The following is a 25025-nucleotide window of genomic DNA, read 5'->3' on the forward strand; positions in this document are numbered from 1 at the left end:
TAATTTGGATTTGTTAGTCATACACATTTTTAAAAGAAAGAAAACTTATTTGAGGATTGTAACAGACAAAAAATAAGTGTTGACAGATGTGAAAACATTCAGAAAAGGAGCTAGGAAAATGGAAAACTTGGAAACCTGCTCAAGAACGCTGGGTTGATTTAACTTATTCTTCGAGTTATGGCTGTCAATGCTTTCAATTTTTCATAAAGCATACGGCAGTTATTGCTCGTAGGATACTTTAATATGCCCAAATGTCATCAAGAGCAGTTTTTGCATGGGGAAGGAATGTATTTTTGAGACTGTCAAAATGAAAACAAAAAAAACGAAATTTGGTGATTGGAATTTCAATGAATTTGAATGAATAGAAGTAAGTTTTCTTCTTTTTATTACTTTTGACATTTAAGTTATTTATCAATTTCAGTTTTGCTTTTTCTTTAAACAGCCTGACATTGTCAGAATTGTCAGCAAAAATAAAATTGAGGTACCACATGGGGAAAATCTTAAAAAAGTAGTTTCGTCATTGAAAAGAGTGAAATTATATTTTGATAATTTTCACTGTGAAATTACCAAATATAATTTTCACGGATAAATCAGTAATCCACTGAAAAGCATAAAATAAATTTACGTTATTAACTATTGCATGATGCTCATAATGTACTTGTTATAGTGACTGTTTTAAAAATGTATATGTGAATCATTTCATCGTAGCATAATAATTCTGTAAAATACATGTATTGTTATTCTGTATATGCATAGTGTATGACAGTTATCTGAAATCACGTGAGTACAGATATATAAATTTAAACCATTGTTAAATAGTTTCAAAGAAGTTTCAATGCTTATTTAATAAACGTTAAATAAATTATAATTAGAAATGTTTTGAATGTTGTGTTCTACTCCGTTTTTCTTTTTTTACACCGAAGAATAAACCCGAGGGCATTAAACCAACATTTAAAGTAATATATACATATATTTTCGATGTCAAAAAAGCACTGATGTCCACTCCGCCAACCTTAAATGTGTAATTAGTAGACATAAGTTTCACAGAGTAAAATCATCATGAATCACGTAAGTGTTCATGAATAAGAAAACAATGTATATACTTATCTTTTCAGAAAAGTAGGTTTACTGTAATCTAAACAATTTTAGTTATCTGTAGTGCAAAATAATACAAAATTAGTGACTTTCATTATTATCATTTTTATTACTATTATTCTTTTTATTATTTATTATTATTATCATTTTCACTTTGCAAGAACCTGTAATGTATATACACGTATGTAGTTTCCAATTACATTGTATCATGCAACTATAGGATAACAAAATGAATAACTTCACGATGATCATTACTTTTCTTATATCTGAAAACACTATAAAAAGATTTACAAACCTTTATTCTGGGCAATTTAGATATGTCTCCAGCTAATCAAAGAAAAAACCACTTGGGTCAAATCAAATTTGTACAGTTATATTGACAACCAAATGCCCCTAGTGCATGCCTATAACTATGCCAATAACTATCATAAATGTTCATATTCAAATTTTAATTCATTTTCTCAATAGAATTACATGTATATTTCAATGTAAGAATAGATATACAATGTACCACTATTCATGTGTTATATTATAGTAGACTTCAGTTGTTGGAGGAAAGTTTGTACAACCAGGGTCTCTTTGAACTAAACCTTTACATATAGGCGTACAAAATCAAATGTGGTCTCAGTTTTATTGTATGTAATCCAATGGTTCTCTTACTAATGCACGGAAAAGATTTTTACATTCAATATCACTGTGACTCAGACCTTCATGCACCGGTGTCCAAAATAATATAAATGGTCTTGTGATTCTCATATTTAGTTTGAATATTACGAACTGAATGGTTTTTGAGCATTAACGAACTGTTTAACGACCGACAATAAACATTTGCAAAGCAATGCACTCCCTTTCTGTTTTAAAAAAGGGTTCAAAATAATGTTTCTTTGAAAAAGGCCATTATAACGTTTCTTTGAAAGGGTCATATAAGCGTGTTTCTTTGAAAAGGGTTATAATAATGTTTCTATAAAAAGGGTCATAATAATGTTTCTTTGAAAAGGGGTCACAAAAACATTTCTTTGAAAAGGGGTCACAAAAATGTTTCTTTGAAAAGGGGTCATAATAATGAAAGATGCTATTGTTACGATTGCTGTCTCGAAATATGTATAATTTTGCATTATGTTTGAACCGGGAAAACTAATATGCTCACCTCCAGTTTCAAGTTTTCTTAAGGTGACAACGTAGTCAATTATCACTAAAAATACCTTAAATGAGATTTTTTTGCTTTTTAGATGCATCAACCTTTTCTGAACACATTCGTGATTTCATTTTAGAAGAAGTTAGTCCAGAAACTATGTTTTAAACGTTTTAAAACAGTATCTAAAACATTTTATATGCTATACGAGTAACCTGTCAATTATCCCCTGTTAAGGCATCAACAATTAATATAATAATTATTCTATATATACATGGCAAATCAACAAATAAATCAATCAATCGATCTATTAACTAAAAGTAATACTACTACAAGTATAATGTAAATACAATAAACATTTTGTTTTATTTTCAAAGATTTTTATATAAAAAAAACAACAGTGGCACTACATAAAATATTCATAAAAAAGAGTAGAGTTGTATACATTTATAAAATGTAAAATAAAACAGAGGTAGTTACATCACTTTAATGACAATAACTTTCCTCTTAATTACAAATTTATGAGTATAATTTTTACCAAATTATTGTTCAATATACATTCAACATGCATATATATGTACCACTTGTATACAGAAATATGGTACCGGTCCTATATTTCAAAGGCTATATACGTTTCTTGTACTTAAGGCATAAACTCAATTAACTTAAAACAGTCAGTTCACACGAAATTTGATAGCATTTATATCTATTTATATGTACATGTCAGTTATATGTATGTTCATTTCACTGTTAGTTTTTTTTAAAGAAAGACTGCCAGACATTAGTTTTTCCAAATTTTTTTTTGCCTTTTTGTTGTTGTTGTTTTTCTACACTGAGTTGTATTGAAGCCGTGTCACACCCTAAAGGGATCGTTTGAGTAAAGCACTAAGTGGTACACTATTCGTAGTATTTGCCGTATGGAGAACTAAGTAGTGTATTATTCCAAGTCATTGTCGTATAGAGAACTAAGTGGTGTATTATTCGTAGTCTTTGCCGTATAGAGCACCTCGAGGTGCCGGGAAATGAACAGTAGATTCATTTCATAAACAAACGCATAACGAAAATATATACTGTTTAGATTTAATTGTAATACGATTTTTCGTTCATTTTGCAACAAATCACTGTCTATTACAATGTGTCTGTATGTATGTCCGCCTGTTTACAGTCGGTCTCTCTGTTCGTCCATCTGTCTGCCTTAAGGCTATGCGTATCTATATTTGTCTTTGTAGAAATGACATTTTATGGTTGTTTAAGTTCATTCTGAGAATGTGTCTTTTGAGAAAAGCTGTCTATTTGTTGTTGCTGTTTTTGTCAGTCGATCTGTAAGTCAGTCCTGACTTAATTCTATAAAAATTACGATATATATTTTTTAAACTTATTAAAATAGTTGGTCTAGATCGGCAGATAACTATATATAAAGGGATCAATGGGTCAAAATATTAAATGTATGAACATCCTCAAAGGTGCTATGTTTACATGTGCCAAAAGTGAAACCTGTGTCCAAAATTAAACTATGAACCAATTGACCATTGTGAAATAACATATATATCTCACGTAAAAACAAGTTTCCTTTTCGCCGTATAATGCACCTACATGAATGGAGTGCAAGTCAACATATAGAGCTCCGATAAGGTACTCTATTCAAAATCCCTGTAGGGTGTGACAGAGCCGATTTAAACAATTGTTTAAAATTTACAATAAGGAAATTACAAAATAGGAGAAGAAAAAGAAAGAAAAAAATCAAATATATAAAAAGTTTGAGTAATATCACTGAAGTACACACATAACTACAAACTTATAAATAAAAATTGCTCTGAGTTGAGTTTACAACATCTTGCTATGATAAAATATATAAAGGTGCACAATAAAATACAGCTTTGTCAATAATCATACAATTAAATTATGTAAGAACTGAGAAAAGATCACAGCAATAGTACTTTAAGTTGATATCTAAACGTAGATCGAATCTTGTTTACTTATTTCATAATATGGGTTTCCCTGTCTATATAATGGCATTAAAAATTGAAATGAAAATATAAATACAGCATTTAACATTGGGCACCTAAAAGCCAATATCAGTTTTAAACGTTTTTTTAGAGTGTCTTATATCAAACGTGAAATTTTAAAATGTATCATGTCAAAGGCGGCTTTTCTTCTTATTTGTGCACCATTTTGCTAAGCATGTCAATGGGGAGCGGGAAAATAATGGTCGAGTTCTTCTCGGCTGCGATAGAGTTGAGAGTCTGCAAATAACGGAGTTGTAATGCTGCCGGTGACTCGGCCATGACGTCAGCGGCTTCCTTCAAGGATCGGGAAGCCTTCATTTCTCCTTCAGCGGCAATCACCTGAAAAGGGAATTTGAACATCATTTTTTTTAAATGCTTCAGGCCAAACTTCTTATAAATAATGTGTGCAATCTACAAGATGGTTGCCAAATCGTCATGTATATGAATGTCAATATAAACAAAATTTTTGCAAATCCCAAAAACCACATTACAAAATTTATTTTTGAGCAAAAACGATATTTTAACTTTATTGTTAATCGTTTAAGAAACTGAAACCACTCCCCAAGAAAATTAAAAGGTCCATTTCAAACTATAGGCCCTTTAAAATTTAATAAAAAATTTTTCTCTTTTTAGACCTTTTTAAATACATCCCTCTCTCTAACTATATAATAGACACATTCAGTTTTATAAATATTTCATTTCACTAAACTTATAAAAAATATTCATCTTACCTTAGCACGAGCCTCACGTGCAGACTCGGCCTCAGCAGCCATAGCCCTCTGCATCTGTACCGGAAGTCGCACATCCTTCCTACAATTCAGTTAACCATATTACACTGTATGGTATTATTGCAAGTGAAAATGTCAAAGATAGAGGTAAAACTTGACCTAATTGTCTATCATATTTCATATACTGACCGTGATCTAACTTAAATTATATCATGTACAAATCCATTGTTGGTAATTGACTATACAGTCATGTCTTGTACAAATATGGATGTAGACATTAAAGTTTGTTTTGATAGGTTTTAATTAACTCACTCTGACATTGATCATATAGCGAGTTTTATACTTTACTTGATAAAGAAGACCTCAGGGGCTCATTTATCCATTATTTCAGGCTCGAGTGCGTTCCTGAGTAGAACCACCGACATCCCACAGGTGTAAACATAATATAAATTATGACGACAAATCCGTGATTAGTAAATCTTGGTTTCGTGTCGAGACTGTTCTATATTGGCTATTAGGCGTCCACCAAGCGGTTGCCAAATATTAGCTTTATAATTACCTAACATGTCAAACAAGCATTTGGAAATTTTGGCTATGGTTCTCGCAAATAATCTGCTCAACTCAACATTTGCTTACTATTAGTTTCATATCAGGGATAATTAACTTGTTATAATAGTGTTTAGGTATTTGTGACTAACAAGTTATTCGGCCGGATTTTTTCAATATTTCCAAAATCATCTTATTTATGTGATATTGATTGCATAATTATATCACTATAACAACAAGAGAGCCATGATGGCCCTGAAGTCGCTCACCAGTATATAGGTCCCCCGGAGCGGGGCCAGTTTAAACCCAAGGGCTTTTATTTGAACAAACTTGGTAGACACCCATTAGAAGATGTTTCATGCTAAACATCAAAGGTCTAGCTCGTTGGGTTAAATCTTTTAAAAGAAGATTTTTTTCAGTTTTTTACTAACACATATATTTAAAAACAATGACACCCCTGGGGCAGGGCCAGTTTTGACCCCAGGGCTTTTATTTGAACAATCTTTGTAGACACTTACTAGAAGATGTTTCATGCTTATTATCTAAACTCTAGCTATTCGGGTTTTTTTCGAAGAAGATTTTTATGTTTTTGCTATACACATATAAGGAAAATCAATGTCCCCCGGAGCGGGGCCAATTTTGACCCCAGGGCTCTTATTTGAACAAACTTGGTAGACATCCATTAGAACATGTTTCATGCTAAATATCTTAGCTCTAGCTCTTTGGGTTCTTTAAAAGAAGATTTTTAAGTTTTTACTATATTCATATAGGGAAAATCAATGACCCCCTGGGGCGGGGCCAATTTTGACCCTGGGGCTCTTATTTGAACAAACTTGATAGACATCCATTAGAAAATGAAATGTTTCATGGTAAATATCTTAGCTCTAGCTCTTTGGGTTCTTTAAAAGAAGATTTTTTAAGTTTTTACTATATACATATAGGAAAATCAATGACCCCCTGGGGCGAGGCCAATTTTGACCCCAGGGCTTTTATTTGAACAACCTTGGTAGACACTAACTAGAAGATGTTTCATGCTAAATATCTAAGCTCTAGCTCTTTGGGTTTTTAGAAGAAGTTATTTAAAGTTTTTTCTTTTGGTTGCCATGGCAACCAGAGTTCTGCATGGAATGGAATTTTTTGAACAATTTTCAAAGGTGACCACCAAAGGAACATTCCTGTATAGTTTGGATGAAATTGGCTTAGTGGTTTATGAGGAGATGTCATTTAAAGTAAAAGTTTACGGAAGACGGACGGACGGACGCCGGACGAAAAGCGATCACAAAAGCTCTCCATGTCACAAAGTGACAGGTGAGTTTAAAAATTACTTATTCTTTATAAGTATGTTCTTACTAAGAACAAAATAGAAACAGATAAGAAAACAACTGAAGAGAGGATCAAATATATGTTGAATATATATACTTCTAGACAATACGGATCGTTTGACTATTTTTACATTATTCGTCACTGGCTAATATTGAAAAAGGTAAACTTTTTCAAATACAACAATGTAGTTATAATTAATATTCATACATACACTTCAACACGCTCTACTTTAACTCCCCATGGATCTGTCGCATCATCAAGTGTCGTCTGCAAAATTCAAACAGGATATAATTATTACAGCAGTGTTATTAATTTAGTTTTGACTATACGGTCAATGCGGGAATCAATGTTTATCAATTATTTAATTTACCGACGATATCCAATTTACCAAAACGTGTAAGATATCGCGATGAAAATCAAGTTATAAACCAATTTATAAATTGCACACTTAACGTACATTCATTAATGTTATTGGCACAGAACAAAAGTACTTATCTTATAATTGATATCAAATACAAAAATATTATGCCTGAAAAGATAATTGTTAGTTGCAAAATACTTTCTTGAATATCGATATTGTTAATTCCACAGGCGCTAGTCACATAATCAAATATTTTACATAATCGGTCTATATATGTATATAAAGATATCTTTATATACATATATAGACCGATTATGTAAAATATTTGATTATGTGACTAGCGCCTGTGGTTAATTCCATTTGATGGAAATGTTTTATGACAAAAGTAGATATGCTGAATTCCAGCCAGTAGTTGCAGAGAACTACTCCGGAAACGATTTTTACTCTATAAGCATACAACATAACTAATCAAAGGCCATAACTCTGAGTTAAAGGGTCGGACCGGAACAAGCCGACGATATGCGCATCTCCTCTTGATATTGATGATAAAGTTTCGCTGAATTCCGGGCCAGTAGTTGCAGAGAACTACTCCGGAAACGAAATTCGGACGGACGGATGGACGGAAGGACGGACGGACAACGCCAAAACTATATCCCCCTCACGATTCCATCGGCGGGGGATAACAATAAACTCAACATAAACAAACATTGAAAGCAATAAATTATTATTTACGGAATGTTGCACTTGTATAATTATATCGATATTATGGAAATCTATATTCCCAAACAATCCGTAAATGTCACTCGTTCCGTGTACGTGGATTACTATATATACCATGTTAGCTAGGAACCTATATTGCTGTTGCTGATTTACAAGTATTATGAATTTACTTATTTTACAAAAGACTGGGAGATTTACAACCATAGGACAAGATACGCTTCTCAGCCCATTGGATATCGGTATCTTGATATTGAAACAAATGGAGAATTTTTTCAAAGAGATTGTTACAATACAATTAAGCTGAACAATTTGCATGTAACGTTACTATATAAAGAATGTTTTAAAACAATTTTCTGACGCTTTTTACAGACATATGTCAAAAGATTTTTGTTGTTGTTGTTGTAAAGTTAAACACCACACATGTCCATATTATACCTGCATTGCGCTAGCAATTTGTTCCCGATCACTCAATAGTTCTGACAAACTTTTCGTCCCCATTATATTTCTCAAAGTTGTAGCTGTAAGAAGTTTGGTTGACGCATGCGCATTTTCGACGTTAATGATTGATATAGTGGCGTCGAAAATGCGCGCGTAAATTACAGCGTCAACTGCTACGGTCACAGAGTCTTTTGTTAGAATCTAATAATCAAAGAGAGGAAGAAACAAAAGATGTTTTGATTTTGTTGTTTTGTGACATAAAGCCTAATGTTTCATGACCCTGTCATCTCCTTGCTTTTTTCTACAATATAAAGGACGTTAGTGATGCATTCACAATAAAGTTTAACCGCAATTTAATATCAGCACAGCTTTCCAAAACGTTCATATACATTTGTATCTCTTCTTAAAAATCTAGTTTTGCGGTTAACTCACATATTGTGAATGCATTTTAATGAACATTATTAACACACTGCACGATAATTTCGTGCATCTCTAACCTGCATGACATGTGAATAGATTCTTCTGTCCACTTAATAATCTTGATAAACTGTTTCGTTCCCGAACACAATTACGTACTGTCGTTGCCGCAAAGTTTTAGTCGACGCATGCCATTCTCTACATTGATGATCGACATGGTAGCGTCAAAGATTCGGGCGTAGATGACAGCGTCCACGGCCACCGTCACTGAGTCACGTGATAGGATCTGACCAGAAAAATCCATTTAGTATAATATAATAATGACATTTACAGCCGAATAAAAATGTAATAAAATAAATGAAGACGTTTTCTCACACTCGACATAAAAACGTACTACATTAATATAAAATATAGATCTATCATAAATTGAGGGAGAATACATTGTAAATTTCTTGTCTGACTTAGATATAAAATGTATGAAAAGTGAATCAACAAGATTCTAGTTGTAGCGCTTGTACAACCGGTCCACTAATGGTGGGATTCTCTTATGATCTTTTTTATATTGTATAAAGTTTTTTTGATTACATTAAATCCTACTATTATTGGTATACAGCTAATGTATGTTGAAAGTTGAAAAGGTAGGTCAAGTTTGCTTTAAAATCATGTTAAAAAAAAGATGTGACGTCACATCGAACGAATTTCCTAGACTGTATTATGTAAATATATCTGTAAATATATCACATCGAATATACGACCTACGTCAAGGACATTGCAAAAAGTCTATAGATTTAGATTTTGAAATTGTATTTAACATGTGATGTCAAAGCAATCTTAAAAGCTCGAATATAACCTCTTAAATTACAATACGGTATTTTTAGGTTATAAATTATTGGTATTTCAATCTATGACGTCAGAGCGATCATACTTTAATCTATACAAAGTACACACTTAAAAATCCATATAATCAATGTTACCCTACACTTATTTCAATATTTGAATGGATGTAGTACCAAATATAGAATATTTTGAATAGTACGTTATTAATACATTTGTATATAAAGCATGTTGTTGAAAATGTAAAGTAAAACATGCTTTAAAAGTATGGTGCTCACCTTTTCTACTTTACACCATAACTATATTAAAGAAAAGTCTAGTATTTATTATTTCTATAGAGGAAATAGGTTTTAGATCATAGTAACCTTGCACAGTCATATGACATCTGAAAAAAGCCGTTAAAGTACAAAGCAATTTGCCTTCATTACAGTAAATAACGAAAGTTTTATTTTTGGAAGTAAACAATCCATGAAAACTATAATTTTTAAAATCACGTTTAATCTTTTTCGCTATATTCTGTACAACTCTACATTCATAATTATTATTTTGGTTTTACGTTGCACCAACACAGTATAGGCCGTATGGCGACTTTCTTTCTTTACTGGTGGAGGAAGACTATAAAATTATGTTCCCCTATGTGAATTATTTCAAGCACAAACGGGCACCTGAGTAGAACCACCGAAGTTCCATGAGCTAGATAAATAGCTTTCTTATATTTATAAGACCTTTCAGGAAATAATGTTATTATTATTTTTTTCATTCCATGTCAGATCTCATTTTCATGAATGTATATATATGTTTTGTTTTTGCTATAAACATTGTAATAATGTTTTATTTGCAATAAAAGTATTTGTATTGTATTGTATTGTATATTTAGAATCCGACGACGCACACTCATTAGTCATTATACACATGTATATAGTGGGTAATTGTTGATACATGTAGAGGTTAATTGTTGATACATGTAGTGGTTAATTATTGATACATGTAGAGGTTAGTTATTGATACATGTAGTGGTTAATTATTGATACATGTAGAGGTTAGTTATTGATACATGTAGAGGTTAGTTGTTGATACATGTAGAGGTTAGTTATTGATACATGTAGAGGTTAATTGTTGATACATGTAGCGGTAAGTTGTTGATATATGTAGTGGTAAGTTGTTGATACATGTAGAGGTTAATTGTTGATACATGTAGAGGTTAATTGTTGATACATGTAGAGGTTAATTATTGATACATGTAGTGGTTAATTATTGATACATGTAGCGGTTAGTTTGTTGATACATGTAAAGTTAGTTGTTTGATATTGAAAGGTTAGTTGTTGATACATGTAGTGGTTAGTTGTTGATACATGTAAATGTTAGTTGTTGATACATGTAGTGGTTAATTATTGATACATGTAGAGGTTAGGTGTTGATACATGTAGTGGTAAGTTGTTGATACATGTAGTGGTAAGTTGTTGATACATGTAGAGGTTAGTTGTTGATACATGTAGTGGTAAGTTGTTGATACATGTAGAGGTTAGGTGTTGATACATGTAGTGGTAAGTTGTTGATACATGTAGAGGTTAGTTGTTGATACATGTAGCGGTTAGTTATTGATACATGTAGCGGTTAGTTATCGACTAGATAAAATGTAATTAAACTTATTCAGAAGAAACTACGGAAACCTGTATGAACCGACATCATCTCTTCATTCTGGTGTCCCATATAGGCTTCCGTATGAAACTATTTAAAACCCCGGTGCATATTTTGTTAACATAATCAATAGCGCAGTTATGACAATCGACATATCACTATATCTTATGCATAATATAAAAGCATATATAGTTCCATCTGGTTAACATCTTACTAACAGCTTTAGTAACTAATTTGTTTATGATGGCGTTGTCATAACAAAATATCATAACGTAAAGTCATTCTTACAAAACAAATATTTGAATGCAAACAAAATGTCATTTAACGATTTACAACAATGACAAGAAATGTCGGATATTTGTTATACCCGGTAATCAATGTTCATACTTCCAATTGCCCTATTAAATATATAATGCTCAAACATACAATTTACCGACGGTAATTAAGTTAAACGAGGGATGACAGTTTTGCTCATACTAACAAACCTTTGTATTATTTATTTTAATACCCCGAACAAAATACTACATTGGGACACAGTTTCTATAGTTTTTTTTTTACTGACTGTGAAAAAGAATTGTTGCCTATATGTTACAGTACAAATGTTTTAGTCACATGGTACACTTTAAGTCAGAATTAGTACACTTGAATGAACAGTCGAATAAATTCCACTGGCTGTTACAAAAAATAGTGAGGAGTAAAATTATTATCTTAAATATATATTTATTTTCAATTTTGTCCTAAATCTATAAAAAAGATTTGTGTATCATAGACAAAATATGTGACCTTATTTTAACTTGGTCAGACATTTCATTATATTATCTGTCATAAATCTTTATAACTAGCAATTGATTGCATGGAATATTTTAAAACATAAAAAATTCGTGTGTTAATATTTAAGGAAAACGAACAAAAAATTATTATATGGCATAGTATATGTAAAATAAGTCACCTTTTTACGTCATTAAGAAATAATCTTATTCATGAATAGTTGGCAAGTTTCCAAAATAGTTTGAGATAGTTAATGAACTTCAAGGCCCATATCAGTAAACAACCGTATTTGATCGACCTTGCAATGATATACCTTATATATTTTGAAACATATTACGCAATTTGATGTGTGATAGTCAGTGTCGCATTGTACGTATACTTCTCAAGAATAATTTGAAATGTATTTTAATACTTTTCATTCTTACGTAATGAAGGTTTTGCACTAAAATACTTTAAAATGTATAATTATAAAATGTAGTAATCTAAAGAGGTATATGTACACAAAAAATACCCCTACAAGATGACATTGTTCTGGTAATTTGTTCATTTTGTCAGTCATCGGGCCAGACTAATGAACGCGGACACAGTTATAAAATAATTCACATAATTAATTGACAAGATGAGACGGCTACAAGCCTGTAATCATTTATCTTATAAAAACTAAGTTAGTTACGTAGTAAGTAAATAATCAGAAATATTGTTTTTATTTTATTATTATTCTTTATTATTATTATTATTTATCCGTACTTTATCCGTGAATGCTATAAGAAGTTATTGCATGAACCTAATGCAATGCCAACCAGTAAAATATGAACTTAAAATTTTTTTATAATAAATATGATTATAAAGTTACAATTAAGGCCACTGTTAGTGTGTTGTTTCTGGGTTGGATAGAAGTGTAAAGTTTGTTATAACTGTCTAAGATATTAAAAGATCTCTCATTATGTTACATCCTCGGCACATTTAAAACAATAACAACATATTAATATAATTATATATTACTAGTAAAACATTACCTCTTGTGGTGGAATATCGTAAGAAAATGTTCTCAAATCGACACTCTTGAATGTATCCACACATGGAAACAGGAAAAATAACCCTGCAAATAGTTTCATATATATAAACAGTTATTTATTTTCTAAAAACAAAAAGTTAAAACTAAAAACAAATAGTAAATACATCTTATACTAGACTAGAACTCCGCGAGTCGGATGTGTCGCCTTGTGAACAATGTAGTTTAGGAGAAATGGCCAGGACAAAAATGAAATATGAAAAATAACAAAGGGCAAAAAATAATAAGTGCAGAGCAGCAGTTTCTGTGCACTGCACTTCTTATCAATAAGATCTATCATTCTATGATGTTTCAAGTCCATAGCTTTCATACTTGAGGAGAAATGACCAGGACAAAAATAAAGTAAGAAAATCAACAAAGGGCAATAACTCAAAAAATAAGAAATGCAGAGTATCAGTTCTTATGCACTGCACTTTTTCTTAATGAGATATATCATCCTATGAAGTTTCAAGTCCATAACTTTTATACTTTCGGAGAAATGCCCTGGACAAAAATTAAGTTTGAAAATTAACAAAGGGCCATAACTCAAAAATTAAGAAATGCAGAGTACCGATTCTTGTGCACTGCACTTCTTCTTAATGAGATCTATCATCCTATGAAGTTTCAAGTCCATAGCTTTTATACTTAAGGAGAAATGGCCCGGACAAAATTAAAGTATGAAAATAAACAAAGAGCAATAACTCAAGAAATAAGAAATGCAGAGTACCTGTTCTTGTGCAATGCACTTCTTCTTAATGAGACCTATCATCCTATGAAGTTTCAAGTCCATGGCTTTTATACATTAGGAGAAATGGCCCGGACAAAAATTAAGTATGAAAATTAACAAAGGGCAATAACTCAAAAATTAGGAAGTGCAGAGTACCGGTTCTTGTGCACTGCACTTCTTCTTAATGAGATCTATCATCCTATGAAGTTTCAAGTCCATAGCTTTTTTAGTTGAAGAGAAATGGCCCGGACAAAATTAAAGTATGAAAATTAACAAAGGGCAATAACTCAAAAAATAAGAACTGCAGAGTACCGGTCCTTGTGCACTGCACTTCGGGTTATTGAAAGAAGCATGCATACCAAGTTTGAAGTCAATCAGACTTATAGTGACTGAGTTATGCTCCGGACAAGCTTTAGGGGACGCCGACGCCGACAACGACAACGACGCCGCCGACACAGACGCCGCCGACGCCGCCGACAAAAGTAACCCCTATATGTCACCTTTTCAAGGCGACACAAAAAAAGGCTGATCGATGTTTTCATTTTTAGAATTTTTGCCTGACTTAAACAAAATCATATTAACTCATTCATAATTAAAGCATTTAAAGTAATGGCAGTTTATATATACGACTATCAAATCTTATTAACTGACTCATGGACCACAGGAACATATGAATTCGTATTGTCGTAAAGAACATCTGAACGCTCCTATGTCTTTTTTCTTTTCATTTTTTTTTATCATTTCATATGTTTGTCTTGCTGTAATAGGAATCATTGAATTCAGTTTAAATATTTTTTCAATTGCACTTTAGAAAAGACAATAAGCATTAAGTAATACCTGGACCCTTGGCCCCTCCAGACACTACTCTACCAAGTCGGAAAATGACAGCTCTCTCATATTCTTGTACAATCTATGGAATATCACAGTTTTTCGTTTTTAGACATTATATATAATATCATCGCTGTAACAGGAGTAACCAGGGATAGTAAACTATCCACAGTTAAAACAAGAAATATTAACATTCAAACAACTACAACATAGCGAGGTGACCACAATAACTTTATATTATATATGTATTTCAATAGAGAAAACGCATAAATAGAATTATTTATCATTACATAATAAGATCAACGCAATTTGTCGATATATTTATCTCTAAACCGATGTGATACAGTTTTCCTTACCTTCAGTGAGCAGACCAAAGAGAAAGGGAAAAACAGAATCAAGATGACGATGGAGAAAAACATGAGAACGTAACCACAGCAACCGATGTCTCCATCCGGCTGATTCCGTTCATCTTTTCCTAGACAAAAAAAAATACATGTAATACAAAACATTAGGAAAACGTTTTCAGTATATGGCAGGCAAAATAATCAGTGTATAGAATTGAAACTCTGTAATCAGTGCACACTATAGATACACTCAACTATAGATACACTGTAATTATTGTACATACTATAGAAACACTGTAATTATTGTACACTATAGATACTCTCTAATTATTGTACATAGTATATATACTCTGTAATTATTGTACACTATAGATACACTGTAATTATTGTACATACTATAGATACACTGTAATTATTGTACATACTATAGATACACTGTAATCAGTGTACACTATAGATACACTCTAATTATTGTAATACTATAGATACACTGTTATCAGTGTACGCTATAGATACACTCTAATTATTGTAATACTATAGATACACTGTAATCAGTGTACACTATAGATACACTCTAATTATTGTAATACTATAGATACACTGTTATCAGTGTACACTATAGATACACTCTAATTATTGTACAAACTATAGATACACTGTTATCAGTGTACATTATAGATACACTCTAATTATTGTACACAGTATAGATACTCTGTAATTAGTGTACACTATAGATACACTCTAATTATTTTACATACTGTAAATACACTGTAATCAGTGTACACTATAGATACACTCTAATTATTGTACATACTATAGATTCACTGTTATCAGTGTACAATATAGATACACTGTAATTATTGTACATACTATAGATACACTGTAATCAGTGTACACTAAAGATACACTCTAATTATTGTACATACTATAGATACACTGTTATCAGTGTACACTATAGATACACTCTAATTATTGTACATAGAATTATTAGTTACACTGTAATCAGTGTACACTATAGATACACTCAACTATAGATACACTCTAATTATTGTACAAAGTATAGATACACTGTAATCAATGTACACTATAGATACACTCTACTATAGATACACTCTAATTATTGTACATAGTATAGATACACTGTAATCAATGTACACTATAGATACACTCAACTGTAGATACACTCTAATAATTGTACATAGAATTATTAGTTACACTATAGATACACTCAACTAGAGATACACTCTAAATATTGTACATAGAATTATTAGTTACACTGTAATCAGTGTACACTATAGATACACTCAACTATAGATACACTGTAATTATTGTACATACTATAGATACACTGTAATCAGTGTACACTATAGATACACTCAACTATAGATACACTCTAATTATTGTACATACTATAGATACACTGTTATCAGTGAACAATATAGATACACTGTAATTATTGTACATATTATAGATACACTGTTATCAGTGTACACTATAGAGTATAGATACACTCAACTTATTGTTTATAGTATTGATACACTGTTAAGTATAAAGTAAACTGATAAGTCACCTCAACCAATTAGATAACTGCTAATTAGTGTTAAATAGAATTATTGTTAACCTTAATATGTATATAATATAGCACTATACTATATACAACTGTAATTTTTGTAATTCTTTAAGATCACTGATCAAGCAGTGTAACATAAACACTCCTCCTTAGTACACCTCTAAATGTCGATTAGATTATTAGTACACTGTGAATCATGTACACTATAATCACTCACTATGGGGCCAGCAATGTCAATTCATTGTAACATACTGCGTCACTGTAAATTCGGTAACATATAGATACAGTTCTACTATAGAATAAGTTAATTATTGATCATAGTATCTAAATCACTGTTATCAGTGTACACTATAGAGTATAGATACACTCTAGTTATTGTTTATAGTATTGATACACTCTTAAGTATATGTATCGATACATCGAAATAAATGTATCGATATATCGAGATCAGTATTTAGTATTGATAAAGTGTGAACACAGTAAAGAAGTTTTTATATAAATTTACATTATGAATGATTATTTTGTTAAAAGCAAAAATTTGTTTAAGATAAAAAAGGAGAACAATTATTATTTGATTATATAAGTTTTAGTGCTATTTCAAATAGTTGATTTGAAATATCCATGAATGGATATGGACAACATCTCCTAAAACAACTGAAAACTAAAATACTATATGCCTCTGTGTAATATTTTGTTAATATCACGCAAGTACTTTATAACAACAGTTTTATAAAATCACCCAGAGCTTAAAAATAAACTTTTTCTTACAGACAAGCGATAAATAAGAAACAGTGTATAGACTTCAAGAAAAAACTATAAGGTAATTAAAAAAATGGCCTACATGTATATACATGTATTTATAGTAAAAGATCAATATTATGATATCAATTATGGCAGTGTTTGCAGACTCAAGTTACGTTCTCGAATACTACTAAATAATTTACAATATTGCTAATCATTAAAAAATAGATTGCCTTGACAAAACATGGAACAAATCTACAAACTATTCTACAGCATTTATTACAAGCGTTAAGCATTATGCAAATTTCAGACTTTATGCGCAAATTCAGCTATCTCATCTAAAATAAATTTGGAAAAAAGGTAAGATGACAAGGTCATGTGATTGCTAGTAATCGGGACGTATATTTTATTTATATAGTATAAATATATACGGAAAGTTACATAATATACCGAATTTTCACGAGCATATAGTGGTTATATTTCTAATTCTCTGCAAAATAGTATTATGATAAGCTTTCTAGAATAGCAAAACTAATACATGTATTTAAACATTGATGTAACCTTGCCATATAATTTATTCACCATACATATATATGTTACATGTGATTTAAAGTGCCAGACGTATGTTATATAAAATAATGACATTAATTATTTAAAGTACACTGTGAATATACGTTCAGTTTGTTGTGTCACATATTCGTAAATTCGTGCGCATTTTCCCAGTATGAAATATAAGAAATGTGACTAATATATATTTTTACTAAACTTCACGTCAAAAATAACATGTATAATGATAATTTATTTTTCGGAAAGATAATTGTGAGTAATGCGTTATCGTGATAATTTGATTATTGAATTTACATAATGTATAACTCTCGAGGGATAACGAAAAATGTTATATTGCAGACTGTTTCACATGAGTGTAATATGGAATACTGAGACGCATATAGCTACATATGTGTTTTCTGCACATGTGTTATCTGTATAATAATGCGACACATGTGTAATGTATATCAGTGTTATCATAACACATATGTGAAATGTAAAGCATTAAATAGATATTTACTTTTGCACACAATCTAATGATTAAAAGTGACAGACATGAGAGTTGTACAGTTATTAGAGTAACAGTTACATGTGTTGGAAACAGAATACAGTGAAACTTTGATATTATGAACACACCACAATACTCTTTTATTAAACACTGCAGTATCTGTATAATACACAGAAAGCGTCAGACAAACATAAAGCAAAATAAATAAAAGTATACATACGGGAAGCTGTAAATAAATCAAGAAAATTAACCACAATCAGAGAAAGATAAACAATAAAATTGTATCTATCTATGGTAATGATCAACGATCATGAGTTATAGAACCGTCATCGCCCTCTACATTATAATAATGAACAAAGAAAGAAAGAACATTTTATCATAAAAGTTTTTGCAAAACGTCCTCTTAGCCAATAATAGACTAAATACGCTGACAATTATATAAACATGTTTACAAAATCATACTTTTATATTCCTGGGGTGTTCAAACAAAAGTCAGTACAGAGACTATATTGTTATTTGAGGAGCACTGTCACACCCTATAGGGATCCTTTCCATGAGAGTATACCAAAGTTGAGCTCTATTCAGTAAAATACACACCAATGAGAGTAGCAAAGTTGAGCTCTATTCAGTAAAGTACACACCATTAATCGAATAATAAACAAGAACTGTCGGAGGACAGTAACGCTCGACTATTCGAAAATTTGTCACAAGGGTGTTTCATTAAGTATAATAATGCTTACCTATATGAATACATAAAATTGTCCGAAAAGGTGCAAACTCTTCAAGTTTCAATACAGTCCCTTCAGTAGTTATGGAGATACAAGCTTACATGCAAAAACTTAACCAAGAATTCATGAGTCGAAAAAGGGGCATAATTATGCAAAAAAGCAAATCAGAGTTATGGGACTTGTACCAATCATCTTAGATAATCACAGAGAACAAGTGTGTGAAGTTTCAATCCATTCCCTTCAGTAGTTATGGAGATACCAGCTTACACGCAAAAACTTAACCAAGAATTTCTAAGTCGAAAAAGGGGCATAATTATGTTAAAAAGCAAATTAGAGTTATGGGACTTGTGCCAATCATCTTAGATAATCACAGAGAACAAGTGTGTGAAGTGTCAATTAATTCCCTTCAGTAGTTATGGAGATACCAGCTTACACGCAAAAACTTAACCAAGAATTTCTAAGTCGAAAAAGGGGCACAATTATGTAAAAAAGCAAATCAGAGTTCTGGGACTTGTGCTAATCATCTTATATAATCCCAGAGAACAAGTGTGTGAAGTGTCAATTAATTCCCTTCAGTAGTTATGGAGATACCAGCTTACATACAAAAACTTAACCAAGAATTTCTAAGTCGAAAAAGGGGCATAATTATGAAAAAAAGCAAACCAGAGTTATGGGACTTGTGCCAATCATCTTAGATAATCACAGAGAACAAGTGTGTGAAGTTTCAATCCATTCCCTTCAGTAGTTAAGGAGATACCAGCTTACATACAAAAACTTAACCACAGGGACGCCGACGCCGACGCCGACGCCGACAAATGGGTGACTGCATTAGCTAGATTATTCTGCGAATAGTCGAGCTAAAAATGAAATAACAAAGGATGACAACAGAACCTGTTAAAATTAACGATAAAACATAAGTAAGACAAGTGGCAATTCAACATGTGCTGTTTCCACATGTCAGATGATCCCTGGTGGATAACGTTTTGCTTGGAAGCACCATAGAAGTTTTCTTTAGATACTGATCAACCTATTTGATCAATTCATCCCAAAACAGTAAGAGTTACCAATGGTAAAACAGTACGAGTTACCAATGGTTTGAAAAAGTTCAAAGTAAATACATCTTCAAATTTTATAGAATTAAATCAGGACTGACAAAAGACGGACAGACAAAAAATAAGATGTTCTCACAAAGCTAACTTAATTATCTACAGTTTTTTGCAAAAAAAAAACAAAAAAAAACAGACAGAAGGAGGAACGCACAGACAGGAAGACCACTAGGTAGATAGACAGAGAGACAGACGGTAAACGGACGAACGGACATAAAGACATTTTTGCACACACAGACAGTAATTTGCTGCAATACATCATATTGTACAAACAAATATGGTGTATTGACACTTATTTCTTGTCGTCATATTGTTTATATACAATGAATTTTTTATCATAAAAATAAATAATTTTAACATGTTTCAGATACAAGTAATTAACAAACAGCAACGGTTACTCCGGATACATCTGCTTGTCAAATTTCGGCTCTCTAAGGGGAGCTGTATATAACTACGAATAAACCGTTGGTGTTCTTTCCGAAATAATTCCTATAGGGTTTGACAGAGCGCAAATAAATTAGGTATGTTTTCAACAAAAACATGCAAATGATAAAAAAAAAGAAAAAAAGTGAAATATAAGTATAAAGATAGCATTGCATACCGTATCCGTCCATGTGTTGTTTTTCAGGATGGACCTCTATCTTGACTGTTTAAAACTGTAAATAAATATTGATATTATCTTGTTTGCCATCTTTTGCATAGGAAAAAGTGACATTAACAATCCGCCTACACCAAGAACTTATACCACTAGATGACACAGTAATCGGTGTCACAAAGTCTCATAGAAACTAACATCTCCATAGAAACCTATTCACAACATATTACAAAATTGACTTCAACGTAGAAAAAAAATGTATTAAATGACATAGGAACTGACATCAGCATAGATACAGTCATATAAAATACATGTATACCATGAAAATGACTTCAGTGTTGAAACTGACATACAAGACGCACTAGAATTAGACCTTTAAAAAGAACTGACAATTGACAAGATATCACGGATGTCATATAAATTGACCTAAGCATAGAAACTGCTATACAAGATGTTCTAGAAATTGACCTCAACACAGAAACCGCTATACAAAATGTCATAGAAATAGACCTCAGCATAGAAACTGCTTTACAAGATGTTATATAAATTGACCTCAGCATAGAAACTGCTATTCTAGATGTCATAAAAATTGACCTAAGCATAGAAACTGCTACAAGATGTCATATAAATTATCCTCATCATAGAATCTGCTATTCAAAAACTGCTTTACAAGATGTCATAGACATTGAATTCAGCATAGAAACTGCTATTCAAAATGTCATAGAACTTGACCTCAGCATAGAAACTGCTATTCAAGATGTCATAGACATTGACCTCAGCATAGAAACTGCTATTCAAGATGTCATAGACATTGACCTAAGCATAAAAACTGCTATACAAGATGTCATAGAAATTGACCTAAGCATAGAAACTGCTATACAAGATGTCATAGAAATTGACCTCAGGATAGAAACTGTTATTCAAATGTCATAAAATTGCTAAGCATAGAAAACTGCTTTACAAATGTCATAGAAATTGACCTAAGCATAGAAACTGCTATACAAGATGTCATAGAAATTGACCTCAGCATAGAAACTGCTTTACAAGATGTTATATAAATTGACCTCAGCATAGAAACTGCTATTCTAGATGTCATAAAAATTGACCTAAGCATAGAAACTGCTACAAGATGTCATAGAAATTATCCTCAGCATAGAAACTGCTATTCAAGATCACATAGAACTTGACCTCAGCATAGAAACTGTTATTAAAAAACTGCTTTACAAGATGTCATAGACATTGAATTCAGCATAGAAACTGCTATTCAAAATGTCATAGAACTTGACCTCAGCATAGAAACTACTATTCAAGAAGTCATAGACATTGACCTCAGCATAGAAACTGCTATTCAAGATGTCATAGACATTGACCTAAGCATAAAAACTGCTATACAAGATGTCGTAGAAATTGACCTCAGCATAGAAACTGCTATACAAGATGTCATAGACATTGACCTCAGCATAGAAACTGCTATACAAGATGTCACAGAAATTGACCTCAGCATAAAAACTGCTATACAAGATGTCATAGACATTGACCCCAGCATAGAAACTGCTGTACAAGATTTCATAGAACTTGACCTTGGTATAGAAACTGTTATACAAAATGTCATAAAAATTAGCTTCAGCATAGAACCCGCTTTATAATATGTCATAGAAATTGACCTCAGCATAGAAACTGCTATACAAGATGTCATAGAAATTGACCTCAGCATAGAAACTGCTATACAAGATGTCATAGAAATTGACCTAAGCATAGAAACTGCTATACAAGATGTCATAGAAATTGACCTCAGCATAGAAACTGCTATACAAGATGTCATAGAAATTGACCTAAGCATAGAAACTGCTATACAAGATGTCATAGAAATTGACCTCAGCATAGAAACTGCTATACAAGATGTCATAGACATTGACCTCAGCATAGAAACTGCTATTCAAGATGTCATAGACATTGACCTAAGCATAGAAACTGCTATACAAGATGTCATAGAAATTGACCTCAGCATAGAAACTGCTATACAAGATGTTATAGAAATTGACCTCAGCATAGAAACTGTTATTCAAGATGTCATAGACATTGACCTCAGCATAGAAAATGCTATTCTTGATGTCATAGACATTAACCTCAGCATAAAAACTGCTACAAGATGTCATAGACATTGACCTCAGCATAGAAACTGCTACAAGATGTCATAGACATTGACCTAAGCATAGAAACTGCTACAAGATGTCATAGACATTGACCTCAGCATAGAAACTGCTATTCAGGATGTCATAGACATTAACCTCAGCATAGAAACTGCTACAAGATGTCATAGACATTGACCTCAGCATAGAGACTGCTACAAGATGTCATAGACATTGACCTCAGCATAGAAACTGCTACAAGATTTCATAGAACTTGACCTAAGCATAGAAACTGCTACAAGATGTCATAGAACTTGACCTAAGCATAGAAACTGCTATTCAAGATGTCATAGAAATTGAGCTCAGCATAGAAACTGCTTTACAAGATGCCATAGACATTGAGCTCAGCATAGAAACTGTTTTACAAGATGTCATAGAAATTGACTTCAGCATAGAAACTGCTATACAAGATTTCATAGAACTTGACCTCAGCATAACTGGTCGAGCAAAATGTAGAAACTGACTTTCACACATCTGTAGAAATTTACCTCTTTATAGGAATCAACGGCGATGTTGTCTTAGAAATTGACCTCAGCATAGGACCTTGCATACCTGTACACAGAAACTCATAGAAACTGGGACCTGCATATTTATGAGGACTCACACCTGGAGTTTATTAAGTTCCTGGCACACAGTCAAGATTAAAGCACAAGTTAATCAAAGATAGGTATAGGCTTTTTCATTATTTTTTATTGCATTTTGCAATTTACTTGACTAACATACATTGAGATTTGACCCGTTAATCTAGAGTTGTAAAATACCAGTTACTTAAATCAACTGTAAATAGAGAACATACCGATGCGATATAGTCTTCTGTAAAAGTTGTTTCCTGTTCCTGCATGCATGCAAATATCAACTTTATCAAGTCAACCAAAAAGTACGATGTTTGGCTGCATTTCTACGTTTAGATTACTGCATAAAACAGATCCTTTGTCCGTGTTTTAATAAATCTTCCATTGTTCATTGTATTATACATGTGTTTATAACTCTCGAATGATATATCAGACAACATACAAATTCCCGCGGAAAATACATCAACGCGTCTAATAACAATTTACTAGTAATAATGTAACATGGCCGCCATTAATTGATTATAGTAACAGGCAATTCACTAATACAAACAGTTCTAGCAGTTTTACCTGGTTTAGAATTTCAGATTTCTCCTGTTTTCCCTATGGCAATATTTCTATACTGTATATACGTATGTTTTATATTTTATTATCTATTACTTTTATCATATTATTTTATCACCCTCTCTTAAATTCTGATAAATTGAATGCTAATATCTGGTTGTAACAAATTCACTTTACAAGTATACATGTACTGTACAGTATTGTAATGAACAGATGAACTGTGAATATGTATATACTGTATATATGTTACGTTTATAATTCCATCTTATTACCTTATTTATTAATGAAGCTCGATATTTACCTGCATTAGGTAATTATCTTCCATTTTAAAATAAAAGTCTTACCTGCCTGTCACAAAAAAAAATATGTCCGTGCTTAATTTTATAATCCTGAACCGTTCTGTCCTGTTGGGTAAACTGACTATACTGAGTACGGAGAAAATAAAAATCGATCAATTTATATAGATCCAAGCTCACCTAGCTATTGTTAATCCTGTTAACCTATTGAAGTTTCTCAGTGTATTTCGAAATGTGTATATTGACTATATGAATAACATACTAAACCAGATCAATATTTGTCGTTATGAAATGTAAAAAATAGTCTAAGTTTATTTTGTTTACATGCCTCTTCGCCTATATACAGGGGTACTACATCACTGTAGAGAATATGTTCCACGCACATATATAAATTAACGTTGGCCACTCAGGTCAATGTCCTATCTTCCACTTAAAGCAGCATGCCTCCAAATGAGCGAAAAAAAAATCAATAAATCGAACTTGCAAAAATGTACTATGATTTTAGGCATGTAGAAAGATTCACAATTCAAGAAATAATTTAGATGTTATGAGCGATTAATGGTGAATTTTTTATTATGTGTAACTATATTTCTACTGCGTTACTAACACAGTAAAGGCATATTTTAAACTCTTTTAGTAATAAACTTGGGTTGTAAG

The 25025-nt window shown here is 31.8% G+C and overlaps 1 protein-coding gene across 2 annotated transcripts; it reads right to left on the minus strand.

The window, feature by feature from the left end:
* Positions 1 to 2565: 2565 nt before the first annotated feature.
* Positions 2566 to 24703, minus strand: LOC132740801 (band 7 protein AGAP004871-like). 2 transcript variants are annotated; one of them, XM_060728797.1, is made up of 9 exons: positions 24549 to 24703; positions 20757 to 20811; positions 14969 to 15087; positions 14622 to 14694; positions 13023 to 13105; positions 8347 to 8550; positions 7042 to 7097; positions 4965 to 5043; positions 2566 to 4572 (listed from the first exon to the last, which is right to left on the minus strand). In XM_060728797.1, exons 2-9 carry the CDS (start codon positions 20767 to 20769, stop codon positions 4384 to 4386), a joined length of 816 nt encoding a protein of 271 aa, XP_060584780.1. In that variant the 5' UTR covers positions 20770 to 20811; positions 24549 to 24703; the 3' UTR covers positions 2566 to 4383. The 2 variants fall into 2 exon arrangements, with proteins under 2 accessions (XP_060584780.1, XP_060584781.1); XM_060728798.1 differs by having other exon boundaries at positions 24417 to 24562.
* Between the last annotated feature and the right edge of the window lie 322 nt (positions 24704 to 25025).

The sequence above is a fragment of the Ruditapes philippinarum genome, unplaced genomic scaffold, assembly GCF_026571515.1.
Source record: "Ruditapes philippinarum isolate M1 unplaced genomic scaffold, ASM2657151v2 ctg215_1_1_1_1, whole genome shotgun sequence".
Lineage (NCBI taxonomy): Eukaryota > Metazoa > Mollusca > Bivalvia > Venerida > Veneridae > Ruditapes > Ruditapes philippinarum.